The sequence below is a fragment of the Pollachius pollachius genome (assembly GCF_949987615.1).
Source record: "Pollachius pollachius genome assembly, chromosome: 3".
NCBI classification, from domain to species: Eukaryota; Metazoa; Chordata; class Actinopteri; order Gadiformes; family Gadidae; genus Pollachius; species Pollachius pollachius.
In genome coordinates, this window is record NC_136936.1 from 10188264 (window position 1) to 10213081 (window position 24818).

At 49.2% G+C, this 24818-nt stretch overlaps 1 protein-coding gene across 1 annotated transcript in view; it reads right to left on the reverse strand.

The window, feature by feature from the left end:
• The window catches only part of tenm4 (teneurin transmembrane protein 4), a gene marked incomplete at both ends in the record, with an annotated part of 154725 nt that overhangs the window by 2228 nt on the left and 127679 nt on the right, over positions 1 to 24818 (reverse strand). Inside the window, 5 exon segments of the mRNA XM_079732971.1 lie at positions 3793 to 3935; positions 7752 to 9366; positions 11216 to 11512; positions 20368 to 20603; positions 23946 to 24118. Of these exon segments, the coding sequence (XP_079589097.1) occupies positions 3793 to 3935; positions 7752 to 9366; positions 11216 to 11512; positions 20368 to 20603; positions 23946 to 24118 (2464 nt within the window).

The following is a 24818-nucleotide window of genomic DNA, read 5'->3' on the forward strand; positions in this document are numbered from 1 at the left end:
ACCACCACTACCAATACTGTCAACCCCCCCTGATGACCACCACCATCCCCCCCAATGCCAGTAGATCAACATACACCCCCACCTCCTCCCTAGAGACACGCTAGCCCTGTCTCCTAATATCTACTGACAGACACTCCTCCAGAGGAGGGGAGGAGGGGAGTGAGAGAGGAGGGGGTGGAGGAGGAGAGGACGGAGCCGATCTAATCCCCCCCTCACCTCTACCACTACCACACCAACATGCCCACCACCACTGTGTACACCATCACACATCCACCACCTCCACTACCCACATCACCACCAATACCACCTCCATCACCACCACTACCACCATCACTACCCCCCACAATACCTTCGTGGTGGGTGTGGGCGGAGTGGGTCGTATAACTGCTGAACTACTCATCCACCCCCCCAAAGACGCTGTGTGTGTGTGTGTGTTCCTGTTTGTGTGTGTGTGAGAAAATGTGTGTGTAATGTGTGAGTGCTTGTGCGCGTAAGCTGAGGAGGGGAGGCAGGCAGGGGTGTCAGATGTGTGTCCGATCCAGGCAGGGGGTTGCCTACCCTGGGGGTAACTTTGCACCATGTCAGGCTGTGTTTGTTTACCACGCCTGGACAATGACCCAGTCATCTGGGCCCCAGGCTGGTGTAAATGGGGCGGAGGGGTTGGGGGCGGTGGTTGCAGCAGTGACCTTAGCTTTCTAGTTGAGGTGCCCTCATCCTGGGATGCTGCCAAAGACCGCACCCTCACCCCACCACCACCACCACCACCACCATCACCCTCACAACCGCCCCCCCTTACCCTTACCCCCACCACATTGGAGCACTGCGGGCTGTGATCCGTCCACAACATCAGAACCAACCAGGGGGTTGGTGGAGCCATACCCACAGGGAGCGATTTCCTCCCCCTGGACCCTGACAGCAGTGCCCTATCCATGGGCTGACACAGCACCACACTGCTCCCCGGGAACCAGGCTCTGGATGAAAGCAGTCACGGAGGAGAACGAGTACTGTGGAAGTGGAAGATGCAGCCTGGCTGTCTATATTTATGCTTCAAAGGGCGCTGCATTTAATTGGGTTGTTTGCAGCCAGGGAGCACTGCCATCGACAGAATACCCCGGCATGGTATTCACGTGTTGGCCTTATCTCACTTCCTATGATTATCATTGCGCAGTGTGTGCAAAACCAACTCATTCTTTCCTCCCTTTCCCTGCTGTGTAGTCTCCGGAGGTCAAACCAAGTAAAGCTTTGTAAGAATACACTTAACAAAGCATCACCAGACTCTAAATCTAGGCTAGTAATGCTATTTAAAGTCACTTTCTTTTTAAATAATGTTACGTTAGTTATGTCCCTTCATAAACACTATGCTTGAGTGTTTACTTGAAGGGCTTTGTGGGCGTAAATAGAAAGACACGTTTGCGTTGTTCCAGTCTCATTACTCAGCCAGGCCCCACTTCCTACCTCTTCTCGGGGAAGAACATAAAACCGGCTAATGGAAGCTCAGAATAGCATCCGAATGGACTCTTCGTTTCGGTTCTTCTTTCAAAAACCCTCCACCGAAAAAAAGATTGAGAAGAAGAAGAACAACAGGAAGACGGAGAGTCCAGGGTTCACAAAGAAAACGTCCTTCCCCCCAGAGCACAGTGTCTTGATTTACTAATGAGCAAACCCACCCGGAGACACAGCCCATGAGTCAGCCGGGCTCCTAGGCAGCGGCGGCGGAGCCAGAGAACCACGGAGTGAAAGATGACTTATTTTCTAATGCCGTTTTTTCCAAGGCCACGGATAACTACTGGCTTTGACTCTCTATGGGGGTGGTAGACTTTGTAAACTGCGGGGTTGTGGCCAGGTGCATTAAAAGCCGATCTTTGAAAACCATTAAAGAGAAAAACTATGTTGATTCAGAATTGGGATGCACCCGCCGGCTCCTGACTTCTCAAGAGAGCGTTTTCTCCACTCCCGTATTCCATCGCATCCACGTGCTCCCACGTTTGAAACAGAATATCTATGAATAGAATAACATAATCTGGCACTGTACGGGGTCTTTATAGTGCTAACACATGCCACGTTCAGAGGCGTCCCACAGAGGGAGGAGGGTGGGGAGGGCAGGGCTTTGCGACTGTACGGGTTGGTCTCTCGCGACGGATATCAAACAACCCTCCGGGGAGCAGACACCATCTCTGGGAGATGGAGGAGGAAGTGGAGAACCAGAGTGGGCTCCATACCAACACCTACTGTATCCTAGTCTCACAAGCTCAAACTCCAGACCAGATCAAAACTGTGTGTTTCACTTTCCTCACTACATATTAGTTTCGAGTCGACCAATCATGTTGGTAGAGATGGGATCTGTAAGCGCGCAATTGGCTATTTGACAGCTAACACAAATTCGGCACTTGTAAACTGTAAGACAGTGTCTGTACAGTGTTTTCATCATCCAGGCAGCCACTGTAGAAATACAGGTATTAAAATCCCCTTCTGAAAGTTTAATCCATTTGTGCAAACACATTTCTCTTCACTAGAATATCTCCCTAATAAAAGGAACAGCAAACAAGGAGCTATACCTCGGCCCCATGCCATTTTTCTGTTTTTTGGGCCAGGTTGTGTGCCGTCTTCCCCCCAAGGAGATCTGCTGTTAGATAGTAGCACTGCTGGATCCCAGATGCACTGTACCCTGCTCTGTGTACGGTACCCCCTTTGCTGACCTGTCATGGCACTGGGGGTGCATTAAGGTTCATCCACCTGTATAACGGACTGTGGCAGACTGCCATAGTCCACCTCCAGGATCCATCTGGTTAAACTTGCCTCTTTGAGTCTTTGGTGTTAAGCAGTGAACACTTACACGCCTGTCAAGGTTTTCTGTGCCATTTCAAATGTTGATTCCTATATTGTTTGTCAGCGACAATAATGACACATTGTTATTCCTTGAAAAACAACCGCAGGGGGGGATGTGTGGGGTTGACTCATACCACCTAGGTCCTAATTTGGGAAGGTTTTTAATACACACGTTACATAACTCCTCCTTGTGTGGAATATTAATACCTTGAATCAAATACAATCCATCTTTTATGGCTTTCTCCGTCGAATAGAAAGTGACACTCAGTTTTCACTCTCTATCGTTTCCTTTTCTGCATCTTTATCTGCCTCTCCGTTCAGGCGTTTGGGTTCAGGAATCTAGCCTTCCACTGAGAGTGGTTTCACTCATTACTTTCGAAAGCTTTTAGGGCTTCCAAAAGGGGGACGAGTCCTGCTCTTACTGCCCATGAAAAGCCTATCATGTTGAGGCGAGGGACCAGGGTGATGTTCACCCGTTCAGCCTGTCACTTGGCCCGGCCGATGGCTGCCGTTCAGAAGAAGCCGTCATCCGACCCGGGGCCGCGGCGGCGGCTGCCTGTTCAATAATTCAGGTGAGTTGGGAGGCGACTAAAAAGGGCTGATAAAGGCGGGAACCAGAGCATGTCTGAGGGTGTAGCTGTGAGCTGAAATCGATGGCAAGTGGTGGGGGGAATGGAGAGTGAATTTCCCTAATGGCAGAACAATTACAAGAGCTGTTTAGCCTGACCCCCTTTCCCCAAAGAGGAGGACAGAGTGCAAAGACCCGGATCACTGGGCCGCGGTTTGGCCCTGATCACTACCCCACCCCACTCCCCTCAGTGTGTACACTGAGAACCCGACTCCCAGAGAACGTGTCTGTGAGCTAACGATTTTTTTAGAAGGCAGAAGGCAATCTGGCGGACTGGTGTGAACTATCTTTGGCGAGGTCTGAGGTGTGGAGAACAGGTGCGTGGCGGTCTGGCTCACCTTGGTGCTGTCCCACTCCTGCATCTTCAGTTGGGTGCTGCGAAGCTCGTAGGAGGGCTCCATGGTGTCCGTGTTGGGCTTCTGGTAGCCCGGGATCACGTTGTACAGCTGGAAGCCAAAGGTCACCAGCCAGCTGTTCACATCTGTGGAGGGGAAAGGAGGACGGAGGACGTCATGCTATGTTAGAAGCATACAGGTAGCATAGCAGGGGGCCGACTTGTTGGTAACAAACTTTGGGCTGCAGGCTTGAGGGAATAAGCAGTGGACTGGTCCCTTGGAACGGTGGTTCTCAAAGTGTGGGTTGAGAGCCGACTGGGGGTCCACAAGAGGGCACTAAAGGAGCAACCATGCATGAACTGCTTGGTTGCTCTGAAGATAAATAATAAAATGGTAAAAATAAATGTATTTTCGTCATGTACATAAGCAAAGATTGTATTTACCTTAAAGAAATAGTATGCTTGATTACATACAGGCCTTATGCAAGCATACACATTTAAATGTATGCTAATTTTGTCTCTATCCGAACATGCTATGATAGCTTATGCTTTGGTGTCGAGCAAGCTAGCAGGCATTTAGGCACATGGTTGGGGCTGGTGGGTAGCTCGTTAGAAAAAAAAATTCTGCATTGGGAACCCAGGGTCAGAAGGTCAGCCGAGTGGAAACACAATCGCTCGTCGCTTCCCAGAGAAAGCAGCCGCAAGACGCTAACAACAGCAGCTTGGTGTAGTGTCCCCTTGAAGCCCTCTTCAGACCTGCTCCACACACTCGACCTGGCCCCTGAACCTGGCCACGCTTTGATTACCTCTCCAGTTGATGGGGATTCATAACAAACACAGCTACAGGTGTTCCACTAATGACAGGCAGCAGGGTCTGCACTGGAGACCACTGTAAACAGTGGAGCGCTACACCCTTCAGGCTCATTCTAAAGCAGCTTTAAGTCCGGGGCCAGATGTAGCAGGGGTTATCCTGGGATGTATGGTAATCAATGATTATTACATGTGAAAAAATATTGAATTAAAGTGGGATCGCACAGGACCGCCAGTAATTAGCTTGACCTATGGCCCACTTTCTGTGATATGTTTGCACTTGTATCGGCGCTACTACTACTAATTAAAACCATTATGTGTGTATAAAACCTCTTGTCTGTATAAAAAGGGGGGAAGGGGCTTGAGGGAAGAATCGTGAGTGCCAGCCTGTTGAATCTGACCAATGGCGGCGCAGCACTCACAACATATTTGTAAAAGACATCAAAATGATGGCTGTGACCCCCGGGGGAGGGGGCTTGGCGTAGCACTGGCACCTTGTGTCACCTGACAAAGCTTTTTTAAATACAAATTTGAGGACAATGAAAGGAACCCGAGCAATTTAGTGAAAGGAATGGAAATGTCAGCGGCATCAATCACAATCGAGGCAGACCCTCTCCGCAGTATCTAACGGTCTGTTTAGCATTCAAATGCCAGCGAGGGCCCTAATGGGGGAGTGGAGCCAAACGACACTCAGCTGGGCTGCCAGGGAGCAGGAAACAGCTCTGCTTAAACACAGAGCTGCCGAGAGCTATTGCTCACCTGAAACAACAAAAAAATATATAACGCGCTTTCCTTTCATTGTCAAGTCGGGACGAATGAGTGAAGGTTGGCAGATCTCGGCTGTGGGTTTTTATATTGTCTGTCAAACGGGTGTAGAGTATTAATGGCATAATGTATGTGACTTGGATCTCATTAAATGTACGTACAGTTTGGTTAAGTGGCTAAAACCAGGACTGTGCAAAACATTGTAAATATTCGAATAGTGCTTTTAACCTTTATAAAATATATGTGTAATTGAAACGATTTTGTAATAAGCAGTGACCTGCATCTCAATTCAATGTGTCATACAGTGAATTGAGATGCAGGTCACTAAGGGAAAGCCGGAAAAAGGCTTATTGCTCAAGGATGCCTCCAAATAAACTCCCATCGTCTCGGAGTTGACCCCCCTAGACAGTACACTATCCTCCCTGCAAATAATACTGCATTATTAAGTGTTTTTCTCCTTTCATTGTCAGGGTAACAAAAGCCTCATAATGAATATGTATTAATCAGGTTGGTCTCATTGAGAGTCTCTTTTACAAGAGAAAAATACAAATGGAATTAACACACCATCGGTCTGAATTATACATGTGAAGGGCCCCATCCTTTTAGGTTAGAACCATGTTATTTATATATAATTGTTTTGGTTGTGTCCGCTTTGAACAGGGCTCATCCTTCAACGTGCAGACTTGCTCTCAGCAGTGGAGGCCAGCGCTGCCTCCCCTGGCCAGCCCTTCATTGTGCACTCCGCTGGGCAGCTTCCTCTGCCTTTTACCCCCAGAGTACCACAAAACAACCCAGGGATGATGTGCTCTTTCTGGGAGCAGTTCCGACCGCGCGGCCACAGAGGGGTCTTGGCACCACACCATTGTTTCCTTTGGAGAGCCATAAATGATAGCGGGTGGATACGCGGCGCTCACACAAGCACACGCACATGTACGCGCACACGCACACACACAAAGACACGACACGCACGCACACACAGACATACACACACACACACACACACACACACAGACACATGCACACAGACACAAACAAACACTCCTTTAAACACACAAATGTTAACACAAACACACACAGGGACATACACTCATACAGACAGACCCAAACACTCACCCACACACATACATGTCAGGCACGTACAATAACATTTTACAAAGTCACACAGTCTTTTGCTCTCTTACATATGCATGCCCGCACACAAGCGCCAACACGCACATCCAAACACACACGAGCGCATAGACTCAAATTCACAACCACAGCGGTTCTCTGAGTGGGGGAAAACAAAGTCCCAGTGAGATAGCTCTTGTAACATTTTCCACCTTTTTCAATTTACTGTTGGCAGGAAATACCATTGCACACGCCCCTGTTGTCTTTCGGCAACGGTGTGCCGAAATCGAAAACACAACCTAAACAAACAAAGCAACAAAACACCCAAGTGATTATTCCAGCAGCCGTCTCATGACTAAGTAAACAAGGATATCTGTCAGTGTAGCTTCTGCCGCCTTTGTTCTGTTCCCACAACATCTGTCACCCTCCTGTGTTCCCCCGGAAATCAGTGAGACTCAGTCGTCACACCGGGGGGAGGTCACCCTTGTAAATAACCGTTTTGGGGCTAAATATCCCGCGCTCGTTCTGAATCCGCCTGTCATAACTTCAGGTGGTGAGCACGAGTGGTAAACCTTCTCCCTCTAAGTGGAGGACGCCTCCTCTGACCTAGCAGTCGTAGAGAAACAAGCAGCTGATGGTCTCTGAGTGGAGCAGGGGCGTTGTGACCTACCAGTCACAAAGCTCAAACCGACCTTCTAAGAGTAAGTGGAAGAGGAAAGTTCAGACCCACCTGTCACGGAGCAACAGGCAGGCTGTCTTCTCTCAGCGGAGTATAGTCGTTTAGACCTACAGACGGCCTAAGAGTATGGACCACCTGTTCTATATAACAGGAGTATGGATCATGGACTATGGATTAGCCTCTTCATCTAAGAATGGTATGGCCAATTACAATTTAGGGGATTTTGTTGACGCTTTTATCCAACAACTGAGTCAACAGCCAACTCGTTAGGAGCAGTCAGTTAGGTGTCTTGCTAAGGGACACCACAAAGCTAGGAGGAGCCGGGGGTTGAACTAGCAACCTATTGGTTGCCAGCTAACCTATTTAAAATGACTATGGATCAACTTCTCTATCCAACAGGAGTATGAACCACCTGCTCTATCTAACAGGAGTTTGGACCATCTAACCTTTCTAACAGGAGTTGGACCACCTGACCTTTCCAACAGGAGTATGGACCATCTGGCCTTCCTAAAGAGGAGAATGGATCATCTGCTCTATCCAAGAGGGGTACGGCCCATCCTCTCTCTCCTAGTACAGAATGAACAATCAACAATCAGACCCACCTGTCATGTAGCACTTGGTCTCCTCGTTGTTGCTCAGCGGGTTGTTGTTCTTGAACATGTAGAGGTTGAAGGGAACGATGTGGTCGCTGTTAAGCCGCGCCCACACCTCATGGTCGGGCGTGGTCCACCGGCCCGCCATCACGTCATAGTCCCGCCGGCCCATGTGCACCAGCCGGCTGAGCGGCTCGTAAAGCCCGCCCTGGTAGCCCACGATCACCTGGAAGCTGGGGTTGGTGTCCAAGTAGACCTCGCCGAACGCCGTGTACAGGATCTGCTTGATCATGAGGCCGCCGCCACTGAACACGGCCAGCGGCGTCCCGATGTTGTCGCACGCCACGTAGAACTCGTCGCCGCTGTTGAGCTCCATGGCGAACAGGTGGCCCTGCAGGTCGTAGTAGAGCGAGGTGATGTCCGAGCTGGTGTGGTTGTACATGTGTGTGACCCGCGTGGGGCTTGACAGGTCGGCGTAGAAGAACTGCAGGTGGTGGCCTGCGCTGCTGCGGCTGGACACGCGGCGGCCCAGCCCATCGTAGCGGTAGCGGATGCTCCAGCCGCTCACCCGGTTGTACACCTTGGTGAGCAGGCCGGCCGAGCTGTACTCAAAGTAGTCGTTGGCGCGCTGCTTGAGGAAGCCGTCCTCGTCCACGCGGTACAGCACGTCGCCCAGCCGCGTGATGCGGTCGCGCGGGTCGTAGCGCAGCGGCGTGAGGCGCCCCGTGTTGCCGGGGCTCAGCAGGTGCAGGTTGCCGTTGAGGTCGTAGCTGTAGCGCCACAGGGGCTTGTCGTTGATGGACACCGCCTGCAGCTGCCCGTCGGCGTCGTACTCATAGGTGTAGCGCGTGGTGTTGGCGTAGGGCCCTACCTTCAGCTCCTTCACCACCACGCGGCCCATGTTGTCGTAGTTCACCATCATCCAGTACATGAGCGAGCGGAAGATCTCGTACTGCACCTCTTTGACGCGGCCGTAGGCGTCAAAGTGCTTGGTGTGCGTCATCACCGCAGTGGTGATGATCTGGTTGATGTCGTAGTAGATGACGCCGAACTTGCCGAACTGCTCCGTCTTGCCCGACACGTCGTCGTAGCGGTACAGGTCGATGGGCATGGGCGTCTCGTTGATGACCGCCTGCATGCTGGTCACCCGGAAGCTGTTGTCGTAGACGTAGTCGAAGCGGGCATTCACCATGCCCTCCTCGCTGAAGCGGAAGATCTGCCGGTCGATCAGCGGGCCGATCTGCCGGTAGCGGATGGTGCAGGTGAAGCCCTCGCTCTGCAGGTTCACCGTCTTAAGCATGCCCGACACCTCGTCGTAGGAGAAGGCGATGCGGGTGGTGTCGTACAGGATCTCCAGCAGCTTGTCCAGCTTGCCGTACTTGTAGACCACGCGGCGGCCGGTGCCCAGGTAGGTGGTCTGGAGGAGCTGGCCGTCGTCGCTGTAGTCCTGTAGCACCGAGGCGTTGCCCTCGGGGGGCCGGTAGGTGTTGCGGTAGTAGCCAATGGAGCGGGTCGTCTCCAGGGTCTGGCGCGCCACGTTGGGCATGGTCACCGACGAGAGCCGGTCGTTTTTGTCGAACTCGAAGATGTACTGCCTCTGGCTGTAGAGCAGCAGCACCATGGACTGCAGAGATAGGAAAGACTGCCGTTACGACCACTCGAGAGCGTCTTCTGGATGCAGCGACTGCTGTTTGGCAGTACAATGGGGTTCACGCATTTCATCTGAGAACATTGTATTTCTTGGAAAGTCTTTCATGCTAATTTATTTAATTTGTTCACATACAAGATTGCCTCTCAATAAAGTAACAAAGCGCAAGTGAAATAATAACCAATTGTGCGTATCCTAAACACAGCAATTACATAGCGAAAACAATTTCACAAATGAAATGTATAAACAACGTTCAACATAACACTTAGTAGCTCTTAATGAGTTCAGCTTGTAACCTACGTAGCTCGTACTCAAGGAAATAAGGCACAATAGTCTAGATTATTATTCCAATGCACTTTCATGGTGGACCACAGAAAAACGAATTTATTATCAAAAGCATTACTATTTATTCGATTATGATTATAAAACTGTTTATAATTGTTAATTTATTATTAATTTCTTTTTTTTATGTTTGAATTATTATAATTATAATTATTATTATAATATATATTTTTATTAGAATATTATTGTTCTGGTTATATATTGATTATTGCTATTATGATTATAATTTTTATTATTAGTATATTATTCAAGTTTTAGTAGTAGCAGCAGCAGTTATAATATTGTTTGTATTATTATTCAAAGGGTTAACGTATTAACACTCCAAGTTCATTTCCATATTAAAACTAAGCTGTTGATTCTCCCATGACACATCATTTCCTGAAGGGACAGCTCCTTATTTCCTGTCTGTCGGATCCTTTGAACCAAGCAGCATGAGGGACACGAATTTAACACAACACGGTAAAATGGCTGCCACAGTCAGTGCGCTTGCATGCCACAAAAAAGGCCATTAAATTATTTCTATGGCTGTCACAACGGGCTGCCAGCATCTTAGTGCATGGCTTAAAAGAGGGGGCTGACTGCTAACTATTAACAGGGTTACAGCTGTTAAGACACAGCATTGAAGCCTTTTACATTTGGCTGCAACGATCTCGCCTTTAATTAGCAAGCCTCAACTGACATTTCTTTTGGTTCACGTCATCTTGGCTATTTTAGGCTGTCCCACCATGTTGAGACGGTGGGATCAATCCCAGCCTTTTTATATAACATGTATGTCTTCTTATGGCAAACACATCTTAACGTTGAGATGCCTCTATCCAGTGGATAGAAATAATAAATAATAAAATAATAGACTGAAAAAGACTGAAATAATAATAATAATCATAACCTTTGTTTGTTTAGCCCTTTTCAAAGGACTTTTACATCAAATAAGCCGGTAGACAGTTAAGAACATGATGGGAGAGATAAAGTAAAAATTGAACTTTATGCACTTGATAAAATAACAAATATTAACAGTGTATAGGTAAAAATACTGGTGATTGATGAGTTTAAGATCAGCAGGAAAAAATATAACCAAGATGAAATTAAATCAGATAAAACAAAAAACAAAGCTATCATACAAAAAAAACTAAAACATGAATGGCTCGGTGAAGGCTAATTATAAGCTTAAAAAGTAAAATGATGTATTTTTTAGAGACTCCTAAAATGTCCTCAGTCAAGATTCCGCAGGGGCCTTTCACAAAAAGGAAACTTTTTGGATTGTTAAACCTTCTATAAGGCCTTCAACTACTGCTGCTCTACAGGCGCAATACATCTCTAAAGAACCAAACACCTTGTCCTTAACTTCTCAAGGTTGATGTAGCTCAAAGAATTCCTGTCTGGGATCAATAAAGAACTATCTTAAATTCTCTTATGACACCTTCTCCAGGTAGGAGCAGCTCAAAGCCTTCCTGTCCGGGATGGATAGAGAACTACCTTATCTTACCTTCTCTAGGTAGGTGTAGCTCCATGATTTGCCGTCGGCAAAGATCTGGGAGGTGATGCGTCCGTTGGGGTCGTACTCCATGCGCACCGACATGGTGCCCCTCTGGATCCCAGCCACGTGCCCCCCCGGGGAGTAGGTGACGTTGACGCCATTGAGCCGGCTGCTGGGAGCCCAGAGGGTGGGCCGGCCCGCCTGGTCGTAGTGGATCCTCAGGGTGAACTTCCGGTGGTCGTCGTACACCTTCTCCGTTCGTGTGATCCGGTCGAAGTCCAGAGACAGCAGGTTCCTATTGTGGACCTGGAGGTGGTACGACGGATGGAGAGAGGGAGGGAGAGAGTAGGGCAGAGAGAGAGGGGGGGCGAGAGAGAGTGTGTAAGAGAGAGGGGGGGGGGGGGGGGGGGGCGAGAGAGAGCGAGAGAGAGAGAGAGAGAGAGAGAAAGAGAGAGAGATGGACAAATAAGGAGAGAGGGAGAGAGAAAGAAAGAAAGGGGGAGAGGGAAGAGGAGGAGTGAGACAAGGATAATGGGTAATAACGACTAGTGCAGTATTTACCAACCTTGGACTTTACGTGTACCACTAAATTGTAATATGCAGACAGTAAAGAATTGATAAATACAACTGCAGTGACTGAGCATGGAGTGTCAGGGCCCTCTTTATGCGCAACATTACTGCAAGAAGGCCATGGCCAGAGGGTAACAGTGGAAAGAAACGGTCACGCTGCAGCAGCGCTGCTTATGTGGGCTGTATGTTATTTAGCAACCACAATTTTCTCATAGTGTAATTATAAAGCAACAACAAATTATCTCAAAACATCAATGTCAACCATTACAATATAAAACAATTGATTAAATGCACAAAGCAACACATTTTGGAAATATCACATTATAAATATCTCTTAAACTTGAATAAAAGCATGTTCCAACTTGTGTAGGCGTAGCACAGGTTGGAAAAGATGTTTCCAACCTTTTCTAGGAGCTCGTTTCTAGGTACGAAAATGTTTGCGACCACAACTTCTTTCATGTCTGGACTTCTGCTTACACAAACATTGTTTAAACTCAAAAACAAACTGCCTGTTTTTGACTCACAGCGAAAAGGTTCTGGGTTCGAACCCCAATATCCATATCAATGTCTAAAATGTAGGCATCCTAAAGCAAGTAGCCCACAGCCTCCCTGCCCATTAATGACCTCAAGGACATTGCAGTGTTATGATCAAATATCAGAATTAAAGTTAAGTACAGTAATCAGGTGAATAAATGGGATTTTTTTGTGCCCATTTCTCTTCTTTTGCGGTGAGACCTTGGAACGGGAGTTTCCATCATCAAAAATGTATTTTCAAATTGTTCTCATAGTTGTTTTGTATTTTGGTTATTGAAAACCTTGGAGTCACGGAGATAACAAAGTGTTGCAGCTACAATAATTACCACTCTAACCACTTTCCTTTGACTTCCATCCATCCTGAGTCTGTCTGCCTTTTCAAGCTCAGAATTGCAGCGCCCGTTGATCATTAAAATCATTCTGAGGACTTACAGAGGAACAACCACCAAAGAATGTCTGTGATTTTTGATTAAGCCAATTTCCACAAATTGGAAAAGTGCTGAAGGAAAAAATAGAATCGATGGCGCCGGGGAGCGACTGCTGTCTGAAGTTTGAGGCGCGTCGAAGCGTTGCGTCGCTCCACCGCCGCTACACAGACGAGGGCTGCGGTCGATGTGAACACAGCGGGCTGCGTCTCCCAGGGTGAGGGCTGTCATCGGGGGCATGCAGACCCCCACTCTGAATGGGGTCCGTTTCCCCAGACATCCATGTCGAGGTGGACAGGACGCCGGTGACTGACCCCTGCTGCTCTCTTTCTTTATTCCTTCATCTCTCTTCCGGCGATTCCCCCGACCGCGGGCTGAGCGCGAGGGGAGGAGCAGGGAGGGATGGGGACGGGGGACGGGGGGGCGCTGGCTCTAAACCCAGGCAGGAAGGAGGTCTTGCGTGGCCCGGGCCGACCCACCCCTTTCCAGGCCATCTGCTCGATCGGAGGGGAAAATGTTGGTGGAGAGAACCACAGACTTTAATTAAACTACCTCCAGCCCCTTCCTTTGCACCACCACCATCACACACACACACACACGCACACACACACATTCACACACACACACACACACTGATATATCTGTGTATGTATGTACATAGAAATGTACACAAGCATGTGCATATACAGTACACGCACAAACATCCCAACAACCCACACGACCCAACAAAAAGACACACACACACACACGCGCGTAGACACACACACACCACCTCAAAACACACACACACACACACACAAACGCGCACATAATCACAACCTCAAAACACATACACATACACACACAAAGACACACAGTGTGTGCCTCTGATTAACCTGCATGGGCCTCTCCAGGTTCAGAACCAGCTCTCTTGGCAACGCTTCAGCGAGCTTTAAAGCAGCCCCTAAAGCTAATGCTGGCTGCCAGCCAGAGGTCTGCTGGGGGAGGGCTGGGGGGAAGGGCCTCCTGGGGGAGGGCTTGGGGGGAGAGAGGCCATCAGGCTGTACAACAGCGTCTGAGCCCGTCAGCCTACACTTTAGAATATGATCTACCTTCTTCTAGTTCCCCATTTTAATATCTAAACCCACACATTGGTTGGTTCAGTTGTTTACTCTTCATAGATTACATGATATGTTTCGTCCCCGTCTATTGTACTATGCATTTTTGTTTTATTCGATTGCATTTTCGTTTGTCATTTCCTTGGCACCTCTATTTTTCACCAGTCTACCTCCTGCCTGTAAGCACCCAAATCACCTCGTCTGGGGATCAATAAGGAGTCATCTTACCGTGCAGGGAGCAGGGAGGATATCGGCGAGGGGCGGGGGGGAGGGCCTTAGTGGGTGTGGAGGGGAGGGGGAGGAGGACATCGGTGGGTGTGTAGGGCGTAGACGGGAAGGAAGGACCGGGGGGGGGGGGGGCTATAAGGGTATATGTTGAGGGGGCTCAGGGTAGAGAAGGGTAGCCACGTAGGGGTAGTGGGGCTACAGAGACGCCGGGTATTCCACTCGGTTCCCCAGCGCGGCGCGCCCTCTCATCTGTGAAGGGACAATTACACCGCAGCCAATTAACGTCAGCGGAACCTACTAAGAAGATCACTTTACCCTCGGAGCAAGAGCCGCCTGAAGAGCCCTTCTCCCTGCGGGGGGTTTGGGGAGCGACACTAGCAATTTGAGCGTGCTGAATGACAGGGGGTGTTTAGGGGAGGGGGAGGTCCCCCATGGGTTCCGTAGGGACCTCTTAACCAGGGCGCCGTCAGTCTTGCGAGGAGAGAACGAACGGTAAGCAAAGTTCTCTACACAAGCGAGAGAGCTGGGCACCTTCATGTACTGCAGGGGCAGCTCCACCTGTGGCGACTACTGTAGCCACAGGTGCCAACATGAGGAATAGACCGCCCGAGTCAATTACCCCAAAGTCTCTTAGCTGCAGTCCCCCCGCAGCTGTAGCCACTGTATACTTGCTGGTTTACCACCGAGTGTGAGGTTGATGAGCCATTACCAGCCATTTATAAATAGAGCCCTTTAGTGACATCACACAGGGGCGTGTCGTACCCAGATGCACGATGGATAGATCCGCCTACAGGTCGACACAGCCGACTTTAGCAGCTGGAAGGTTGATCTATCCGTCATACATCTGGCGGGCTACACTTCTGCGTTTGAGTCGACACGAACGACCGACCGGCCGGAGATTGTGGATGCATGGAGGTGGGGTGATTTAGTGGTTAGGTGGGCAAGATGCCCTAACCCTAACCTACCTGCTGTTTAGTAACATAACACAAGATGAATCTAAAACAAAAGGAACATCACTCTAAGTCCCCTCGGATAAACGCCCCTGCAAAATGACCAAATAGGAAGTCGAAATATATTGCGAAGGATCTCGCAATCGTGTTTTGCTGAGAAAGTGTATGAAGGAAGTGGATATTAAAACGGCGGGGAGAGATCCCTCTTAATATGGGGGACGGTTGGTTGGGCCACAGGGGGCGTGGTGGTGGGGGTCCAGGCTATAGTGGACCGGCAGATACACCTCCGGTGTGTTAGAGTAGAAGGATGAGGATACGGCTGACACGGGGGTCGCTGAGCTGTGAGAAAGCTCTTACAGCTCCCAGCTCCCGGGAGAACCCAGGAACCCACTCAAGTGGGAATTATTTTAAATTGGACAGCGCCTGCGTCAGGCAGATCTTTACGCAAGAGGACGTGCGTGGAAAGGAAGGGAGATAGTTAGGCCACACTCCAGCAGTTCCAATCAGGGCTCCATTAAAAAGAAACGTTACTCCTGTGAAAATAGCTCCAGTAAAAAGGACCTCTTTAGCCAGACGATGTGCCCAATACGCCGTTACAAAAGTGCCCCCCCCAAAAAAAAAGAAAATCTTTTTCGTCGGTTTTCATTACCAATCAAACACGCACTCAGTTAAGTTCAGTCCCCTGTTTAATCGATCATGATATATGAGCGCTGTCTGCTGAAATCACACCAACGCTTCGTTTCTTAAACATTCTTAACAACCCGCCGTGCAGTGAGTATGTCAAAACCGGCAAGTGATACTTCACATGCATGACAGGGTGACTTCACGTCCTGTTTCCACACACAGCAGCTTCCTGCCTCTGCCTTTGTATTCCAGACTGAGTGCGCCGCTCCACAAATCTGTGCCTTGGCAGCGAGCGGAAGACTGTACTGTTACATTTGCACAACTACTCCAGCTGACAGCCTCCCCCCCACCCCACCCTCACCGTTACCATGGAGACGGACACCGTTCCTCTGCGCAGAATACATTAGAAGTCTTCGCCATCACCACCCCCTCGGCCTGGCGGCGCCATGTGTCGTCGTGGCGATGGGTAGACCGAGGTCCATCAGATTACCTCGCCTGGCTCGGGGCCAAGCATGCACGCACACACGCATGGCGTATCGTACTGTGTGCGGTCAACAAGAACAATCTCAAACACAGATGCCCACAGAAGCCTCACGCACATGTTCTGAGCACAGCCACTGAGGCGCCGCGCCTTCTCTGTTACACACACACACACACACACAAACGCGCGCAACTCCCACAAAGACACACACACATAGTGACACATATACATCTGGACACACACGCACATAGTGACACATGTATGCACTCATGCACGCACAAACACAAACACGCACACACACTACACACATAGTGACACACACACACACAGCTGCTGAGATTCCCTACATTGCAAACAGAGTGACACAAATGCACACATTTCGTTGCCACATGAATGCACACACTGCTGCTGTTTCCCATACCACAAGCACGTACACACACAAACACACACACACACACACACAATATAAGACAAACACACTCGGGGCGATACATTCTGATCCACATGAATTCACACACACACACACACACACACACACACACACACAGGCAGCCACGCACACACACAGGCAGCCACGCACATAATATCACTTGACGTGCCACTCAAGGTTGCTCCATGATTTCAGCCGCACTCATCCTTCTGCTCATGTCATTAGTGAAGCACCCCACCCCCATCCTCCTCCCCCCAAACCCCCCGGGGGGGTGGGGGGGGGGTCTCTTGCGGCTCCATACATTAGAGGCTCTCACTTGTAGAGGAGCGACGCAACCATTAAGTGAACAGCCCATCACGCGCTAAATGGCACCTCCTCCATTAGCGTTGTCGTCTAGTGGAGCATATGGAACACGAGTTCAACAAAGGGGCTCTGCGCGACGTGTTTACCGCTGGAAAACAAACACACGACAACGGCGCCACGGGCCAATTAGTCCGAACTACCGCCGCAATATCGTCGGGTCTTGATGTGGGGAATCATTTAATGGCCGCGCGAGTGTAAGCAGGTGGTGTTTCCTTCAGATCCGTGTAGGAACACAGAAACGTAGATGTTATCGTGAACGTAGACAGAGGTGACACCGGAAATGTAACCTGTATTCAGTGCACTGATGCACTGTTGTTTGAAGACACTGCGGTCCGTACTGCAGTGGGGGAGGAACGTTGTAAATCCAAGTGATCTGTGATACTACATTATAAGGTAAAGGAACGTTCTTTTCCGTGGTATCTCCGCTGGCCTGGGCTCTGGGCAGGCGTTGCCAACTGAGTCGCACCGATTGACCTCTTGGGTTATTGCTTCTCTATGGGTTTGACAGCTGCAGTGCTAAAACTGAACAGCAAACCACTTTATTCCCCGGTCGCCGCCCGTCCATCCGTCGCCGAAACCAGAAGACAGACGTCAGTCAGAGCACTGGAGGAGACGAGGCGCAGACACTTTGAAACGTTTAGGTTTCTGAGACAGAGTGAAGGTGTTTAAGGTGGTGGGGCTGGTGGTCGGGGTGGTGGTGATGGTGGTGGGGGTCTATCTGTTCCTGGTGACTCAGTACTCAGGGCTGGTGACTAATTTTTAACCCAAGGGGTTGATGACCAGACCAGGGAAGGGCCAACACCCTCCTTCTACACCCACATGGACACACATCAAAAGGGAAGGTTCCCCCAGGACGCTCACACCTTAAATGTCACGGTTATATCAGTTAGAAACCTGAGGTACTGCTCAGAACCGATGCCTTCATGGCTCACTTACCTTCTGAGGGAAATACTTTTTCTGTCTGACAGACACCGTTCGTTTGCTTCTTATTTTTGATTCATCAAATCACTGAAGACTATTTCCGGCGATTAAAGGTGACATATTGTGAAGGACACCTTGAAAGCGAAAATGACTTAATATATTTTCAACCGTGTGTGCTCTGAAACTCTCAGATCCCCAGCTACATTTGGTGTCTTGAGTAATATCTGGTTGTACTTTGTTGTTCTATATAATAAGAGATGGATATGCTTTTCATGACAATTGGGAGAAACATCATGTATAGAAGTATGCAATACTGTCTATGAAGTTGCATAACAGTAGTGTAGTACTTGTTGCTAGGTGTTACGGATCATCACCATGGCAACGGTAAACACATGGTCAACCCTGGTCAACATGACCGCAATGACTCAACACCAAAGCAAAACCTGGTAAACTCTAAAAACAAACACTAAACACTAAATATTGTTACCACGGCAAGGCATTGTAAACCCTCCGTATGAGGTCACTGCCGTGTCACGACCGACACAAAACAATTTTTAATTGTACAACCAAAATAGAATTGTATCCTATATGCAGCAAGCGGAAAAATACAGCCACCTTTAGATCAGGCTCCTTGTGCATTGCTCTGTGGAAAATGATTTAATCCTAGTACTTTAGTCTTGTCCAATGTGGCAAATTACGCCCTCTATGCCCTTTGAGTTTCACCACAGCAAGACACGGTACACTGTACGATTGCATCATCATCGCTACGGCAAAACACGGTGAAACCATACCGTACGTATCATCGTTGCTACGGCAACACACGGTGAAACCGTACCGTGCGCATCACCATCATCGCTACGGCAACAAACGGCGAAACCGTACCGTACACATCATCATCGCTACGGCAACACACGGTGAAACCGTACCGTACGCATCACCATCATCGCTACAGCAACACACGGTGAAACCGTACCGTACGCATCATCGTCGCTACGGCAACACACAGTGAAACCGTACCGTACGCATCATCATCATCATCGCCACGGCATCACACAGTGAAACGTACCCTACCCTTCATCATCGCCACGGCAACACACAGTGAAACCGTACCATACGCATCATCATCATCCTCATCATCATCGCTACGGCAACACACGGTGAAACTGTACTGTATGCATCACCATCATCGCTAAGGCAACACACGGTGAAACTGTACTGTATGCATCACCATCATTGCTACGACAACACACGGTGAAACTGTACTGTATGCATCACCATCATCGCTAAGGCAACACACAGTGAAACTGTACTGTATGCATCACCATAGGGCTGGGCGATATATCGAATATATGCGATGTATCGCGAGATGTTCTCCAGGCGATGTATAAAATGCCCCTGTCATGAACATCGAATACAAATTGGCACGTAATGTTTATTTTTGCCGCCGCCGGCATACTCGTTGTGTTCCCTTCTCTCGCTCTTTCCTGTGGCTCTCTGCATCACAGACTCATATGCATTAAACACACTCACTCCCCCCGCGAGATTCTAGGATTCTACGCGCGTGTGTGACGGTCGCGTGTGTTACGTCACACACGCGACCGGTGAGTGAGAACAGTGACCGGTCACTTATCTCCTACCGTTGAGTGAGAACAGTGAGAGAGAGAGAAAATATGATGGAAACGGAGGATTTGGTTTCAAAAAAGAATAGTACAGGATCCGTCATCTGGCAGTGGTTTGGCTACCGAAAGGAAGATGTGGAACAAAAAACGGCTTTGAGCTCTGTTTTTGCTCGAAAATAATTAACGGTTTGAATAAATGCTGTGTTGGTAAATCTAACTTGCAGTGATTTTCCTTTTCTTATGTGCAAGTTCTAAATTCTTCCATAGAAAGCACTAATGAGTTTAAACAATATCTTGTTTCATGTAATCTACATGCAGACTTATGTTTCAGGAATACTCAAATTATTATAACATGTAGTAACATTATGCCAGACATGGTTGAATCGAGCATTTATGATGTGCTCTAGAGGAGATTCAAAATATATCGAGCTATATATCGTGTATCGAGATATAGTAAAAAAATATCGAGATATTCATTTTGGCCCATATCGCCCAGCCCTACATCACCATCATCGCTACGGCAACACACGGTGAATCTGTACTGTATGCATCACCATCATTCGCTACGGCAACACACGGTGAATCTGTACTGTATGCATCACCATCATCGCTACGGCAACACACGGTGAATCTGTACTGTATGCATCACCATCATCGCTACGGCAACACACGGTGAATCTGTACTGTATGCATCACCATCATCGCTACGGCAACACACGGTGAATCTGTACTGTATGCATCACCATCATCGCTACAGCAACACACGGTGAATCTGTACTGTATGCATCACCATCATCGCTACGGCAACACTCTGTGAAACTGTACTGTATGCATCACCATCATCGCTACGGCAACACTCTGTGAAACTGTACTGTATGCGGTACCGATGGCTCGGCCGGGGCGGCGAGCGCGTCCTTACCCGGAGGCGGCGTCCGTACACGGTGACCTGGCCGCGCGCCTGCTCCTTGCGCTGCCGCCACTCCACCAGGTTGAGGCCGTTGTCGATGGCCAGCGTCACGTTCCTCCTGCTGACCGTGGGGTTGACGGTGCCGGCCAGCAGGTGGGGCTCGGTGTGCAGGGACACCTCCATGCCGTTGGCCAGCACCAGCCGCAGTGAGCCGTCCAGCCCTACGTAGTAGCTGTTCCTCACTTGATCTGTGGAGAGGAGGATCAAAAGAGAGAGGGAGAGAGATGTGAGAAGGGGTTCGGTTGTCAGACGGTCTGGGGATGATATCACTTCAGCGTCGGTTGCATGGGTTGAAAGCAACGTTATAAATGGTTTAATAATTGTGATGGAAACTAAAATGCATTATTGTTTTATTACATGTTAGTATGATAGCCCCCCCCCCACGATACAGCAGCTTCTAGGAAAAACAAACAGCAGATAACAACACTTGGTTCTAGTTGAGGGTTAGGGGGGGCTAGGGCCATGTCTAGGGCTCGGGGTTTGAAGCTAGGGCATAACGTTAGCGCTTAGACTTAACAACTCCTCTGACTTAAGACAAGGTCTTCCAAAACCTCCACTCTGAATTTCTCCTGTAGTCGTGGATGGGAAGTCCTTGCTGATGGTTAACAACTACAGTGAGCCTGATTGTTCACACATGGGGGCGGGCCGGGGTGGGGTGGGGGCACTGCATGTTTGCACTTTCTTAAGTGAAGTTAAAGGACTAAATCAAATATTCATCTCGGGGGAACACAAACATAAAGTCGTATGAAATGGCTGCTCAGCAGAAACGCAGCGGTGGCAGCCGTATTTAACCAGGAGGGGGACCGTGTTTCTTCCCTGACAACGTGATCGATATAGCGGGGGGGGTGTTTCCGAGCACCGGTGGAGCAAAGTTTTACAGCTGCACCGCCCGCCCAGTGCGCTGGGGAATGAAACCTATCAAGGCAGCGAGCACGCGTGCTAGCCTGTAGCCCGGCTAGCCAGTCACACACGCACACGCACACACACACACACACACACACACACACACACACCTGTACACAATCATTCATAAACACTCATAGACACCCACCCACACTAACAATCACACACACACGCACAACCCCTTCCCTCCACACACAGATGGACCAAGGAACCACTGCATATGAGCATGTACATGCCAACACACACACACACACACACACACACACACACACACACACACAAACACACACACAAACACACAGGCCGGTGAGTCGGTTGTCCCCAGGTGAAGGCAGGCTGTGCTGAGCGCCAGCCCAGTGACTAATGTAACCGGGGAACATCTCGTGTACATTCATCAGACAGAGGCTCTCCCTCTCGCCCCTCCTCACACACAGTGACAGGCCAGGGACCCTCTCCCCAACACACCACTCATTACCAGCAGCCCAAAACTAATGACTTGTCAAACAACCCATTAATTCAGCGACTTCATTCAACAACGGGCAAATATATAAATGAACGCGCGGATGAATAAATAAACCTCCCCAAACCGGTATAATGTACACGCTGCAGTGCCTTTTGGGAAATCCTGACATGTACCGTAGTCGGGTGTGATGTTTAGCTTTCCCGTTCTTGTGTTTGGTTTGTTGTTTACAGAGGTTACATCTAGCGTTTTGTTGCCCTTTCCTTGAGTGGAGGGCCTGAAGATTTGTGAAGCTGCTGGGAGCTGAGGGATTGTATTGGTCGGAGGTGGGGCTGACCTTACATTGGCCCATACCCCTGTCCATCACACAGACACTTCAGGGATTGGTCAGTCCGCTGGGACTGAGCGGGCCAAAAGGAAGCAATACCGCTGAACGGGGAGTTGGCAGTAATGTGCTCGTAAACCGTTGAGCCCTTGCGACCTGAGAAACTTCAATGATGTTTGAATGCGCAGCAGCGCTACAGCCGTGATCCAATCAGGAGAAAGCAAATCTAATCACTAGAAGGGAGATTGTCCGAGAGGGTCAACATAAAAACGCCAAAAACATATCCTCTTCACATTCCCCGTGCAAGCTTTCGCTTTTCTCTAGGAAAGAGAGCATAGACACTGTCCATCTTTATTACTTCTTTGGGTCGATCTTACTCTCATGAGGGGTATAAAGACCAACCAGAGGACCTCAGAACCCGCGGCGGGTGCCCGGTGATCACTGCACTGCGTCACATTCACAATGCGGACCCCAGGTGAATTAATTAGAGGAGCAGAGCGTCCGGACGCCGGCCCGCCCCCGGAGCAGATGTCCCGGACAAGGTCAGTCAGCCGGACACCGGAGCTCTGCTTCTTGCATTTCACAGCTGCCCCCGCGCGGCCCAGGAGAGGCCAGGGCCGGGTGGTGCGGATGTGAAAGAGAGCTCTTTGAAATCAAACGGCAGACTCGGCGAGAACGGGGGAAGGAGGAGGAGAAGGTGGAGGAGGAGGAGGAGGAGGAGGAGGAGGAGGAAGACGAAAAAATCTTTACAATCTTTTAGAAATTGAAGGAGGGCTGCTGAGTTCAAAGCTATGAACCGGTAATCAATACGGCAACTGGTCAGGCACAGAACAGGATATCAGAACGCCCGAAGAGGCGGAGAGTAAATCAGAGAGAGAGAGAGAGAGAGAGAGAGGTTTCGATGCAGCGTCTGACTGCTAGGGTCTGATTGCGTTTCCTAAAGCCCCGACATTTCCTCGTGGGCCCAACAACGTTGTTTTATGAATTGGCCTCGGAGACAGAAAATCAATGTGTTTTCATATTGGTAAACGAAGTGTACACGACTACAAAGAGTTTGGAGGGAACATTCGGAAGAACAGCAAACAAGCAGTTTCACAAGTCATGCACCCTGCACCGGGAAATCCCCTCAGCGCAGCGTGTAGCCTCACAGCTAATTGTGAGACGGTGCCTCTGCACTGAGCGCAAAGCCCGGTGCGGGGTGAGGCTCTGTTTACGGGGCGGCTATAGAGAATCAACCAGACGGAGGTCATGTCCGCTGCTCCGGCAGCATTAAAGGATTCAGAGCTGACGGAGTGGACTGCAGGTCTGGGGAGGTGGGCCGCAGAGAGTGGGATGTGTGTGAGTGAGTTATCAGTGCACTTGGCGGTGGTAGACTTTATCTGTATGTGTGCATGGTAACGATGTTGACAAGGCAGATACCATCAGGTAAGTGCAAGTAAACACACTTGATAATAACAGACGTTATCAGGTCAAAATGAAGTGATAATTTTAACGCAACTTGTCGACTACAAACCTACGGATTATAAAAAAAATAAAGTCCTCGGTCTGTGCAGATCTCATGAGCCTTATCACGAGATCCCCATGAACGTTGATCCGCAAAAAAGTACATTCATTAAAAAGCAAATCCCAAAAACCCACTTCAGAATCCAAACCCCACCACACCAACGTCAGAGAAGTCTTCCCCCCTGATGTGATGGCGAATGAATCCACTCTATGATCCGAACATGATCGCTGGTCCCCAATACCCAGTACGACACCAGATACGGGACCCTTCTGGCACTCCAAATGGTTTCGGGGATGGGGTTGGCTCACTCACCCCCCGGCCCTCAGGAGACTGCTTACCCTGCATGAGAGTGTAGAAGGTCCCGGAGGCGGACAGGTTGGTGGTGATGGTGATGTCCTCCTTGTTAGAGCCCTCCGCCTGCACCCGGACGCTGCTGTCCATGTCGGAGCGGTAGCTGCTCACTCTGCCCGTGGGCTGGGTGACGTTGGTCAGGCGGCCGTAGGAGTCGTACCTGGGAGACGAGCGGAGGGGTAAGATACTACTACTGAGATGGTTGGCGGAAGCGTTTCTCCATTTTTTCGTGATTGAGAAGTTGGGGGGGTTATTTGCATCGCGCTCATCAATCAATCAGTCAACTTTATTTGCATAGCACTTTTCATACAAGCAAATGTGACACAAAGTGCTAAAAACAATCCCGACCTCCCCCTCGTACCCATCCATACCCAAAGCGATAACTTTCTGAAAATAAATGGATAAATAAGTTGTTTAATTAAAAGCCAGAGTAAAAAGGTCGGTTTTGAGTTCGCCCTTAATAATATCAACACTCTCTGCGGCCATCAGGTCAACAGGCAGGATGACTGATGATGAGTCATGGATGACTAGTAGATAGAAAGCAGGTTTGGGGTTTGACATCGGAACATAACCACTAGACGTTTATGGCCCTGCCTATCGTACAAACAAACACACAAATGGGAGTTGATCTAACAGTTTAAGCCTTCAGAAGCTACTCTAAATGTCATTCATGGATTTTTTTCCCTCACAAAGAGCCAATCTTAGCATTTTATTTGTTTAAATGTTTGCCAAATCACTTAGGTTTATTTCTCTGTATATGCTGTTTAAGGCTTTTGGATGGCCTTTGATTGCAGGTTCTCCGTTAATGTAACTAAACAAGGGAGAGCATCAGACAGAGGTCACCCTTACTGGCAGTTGAT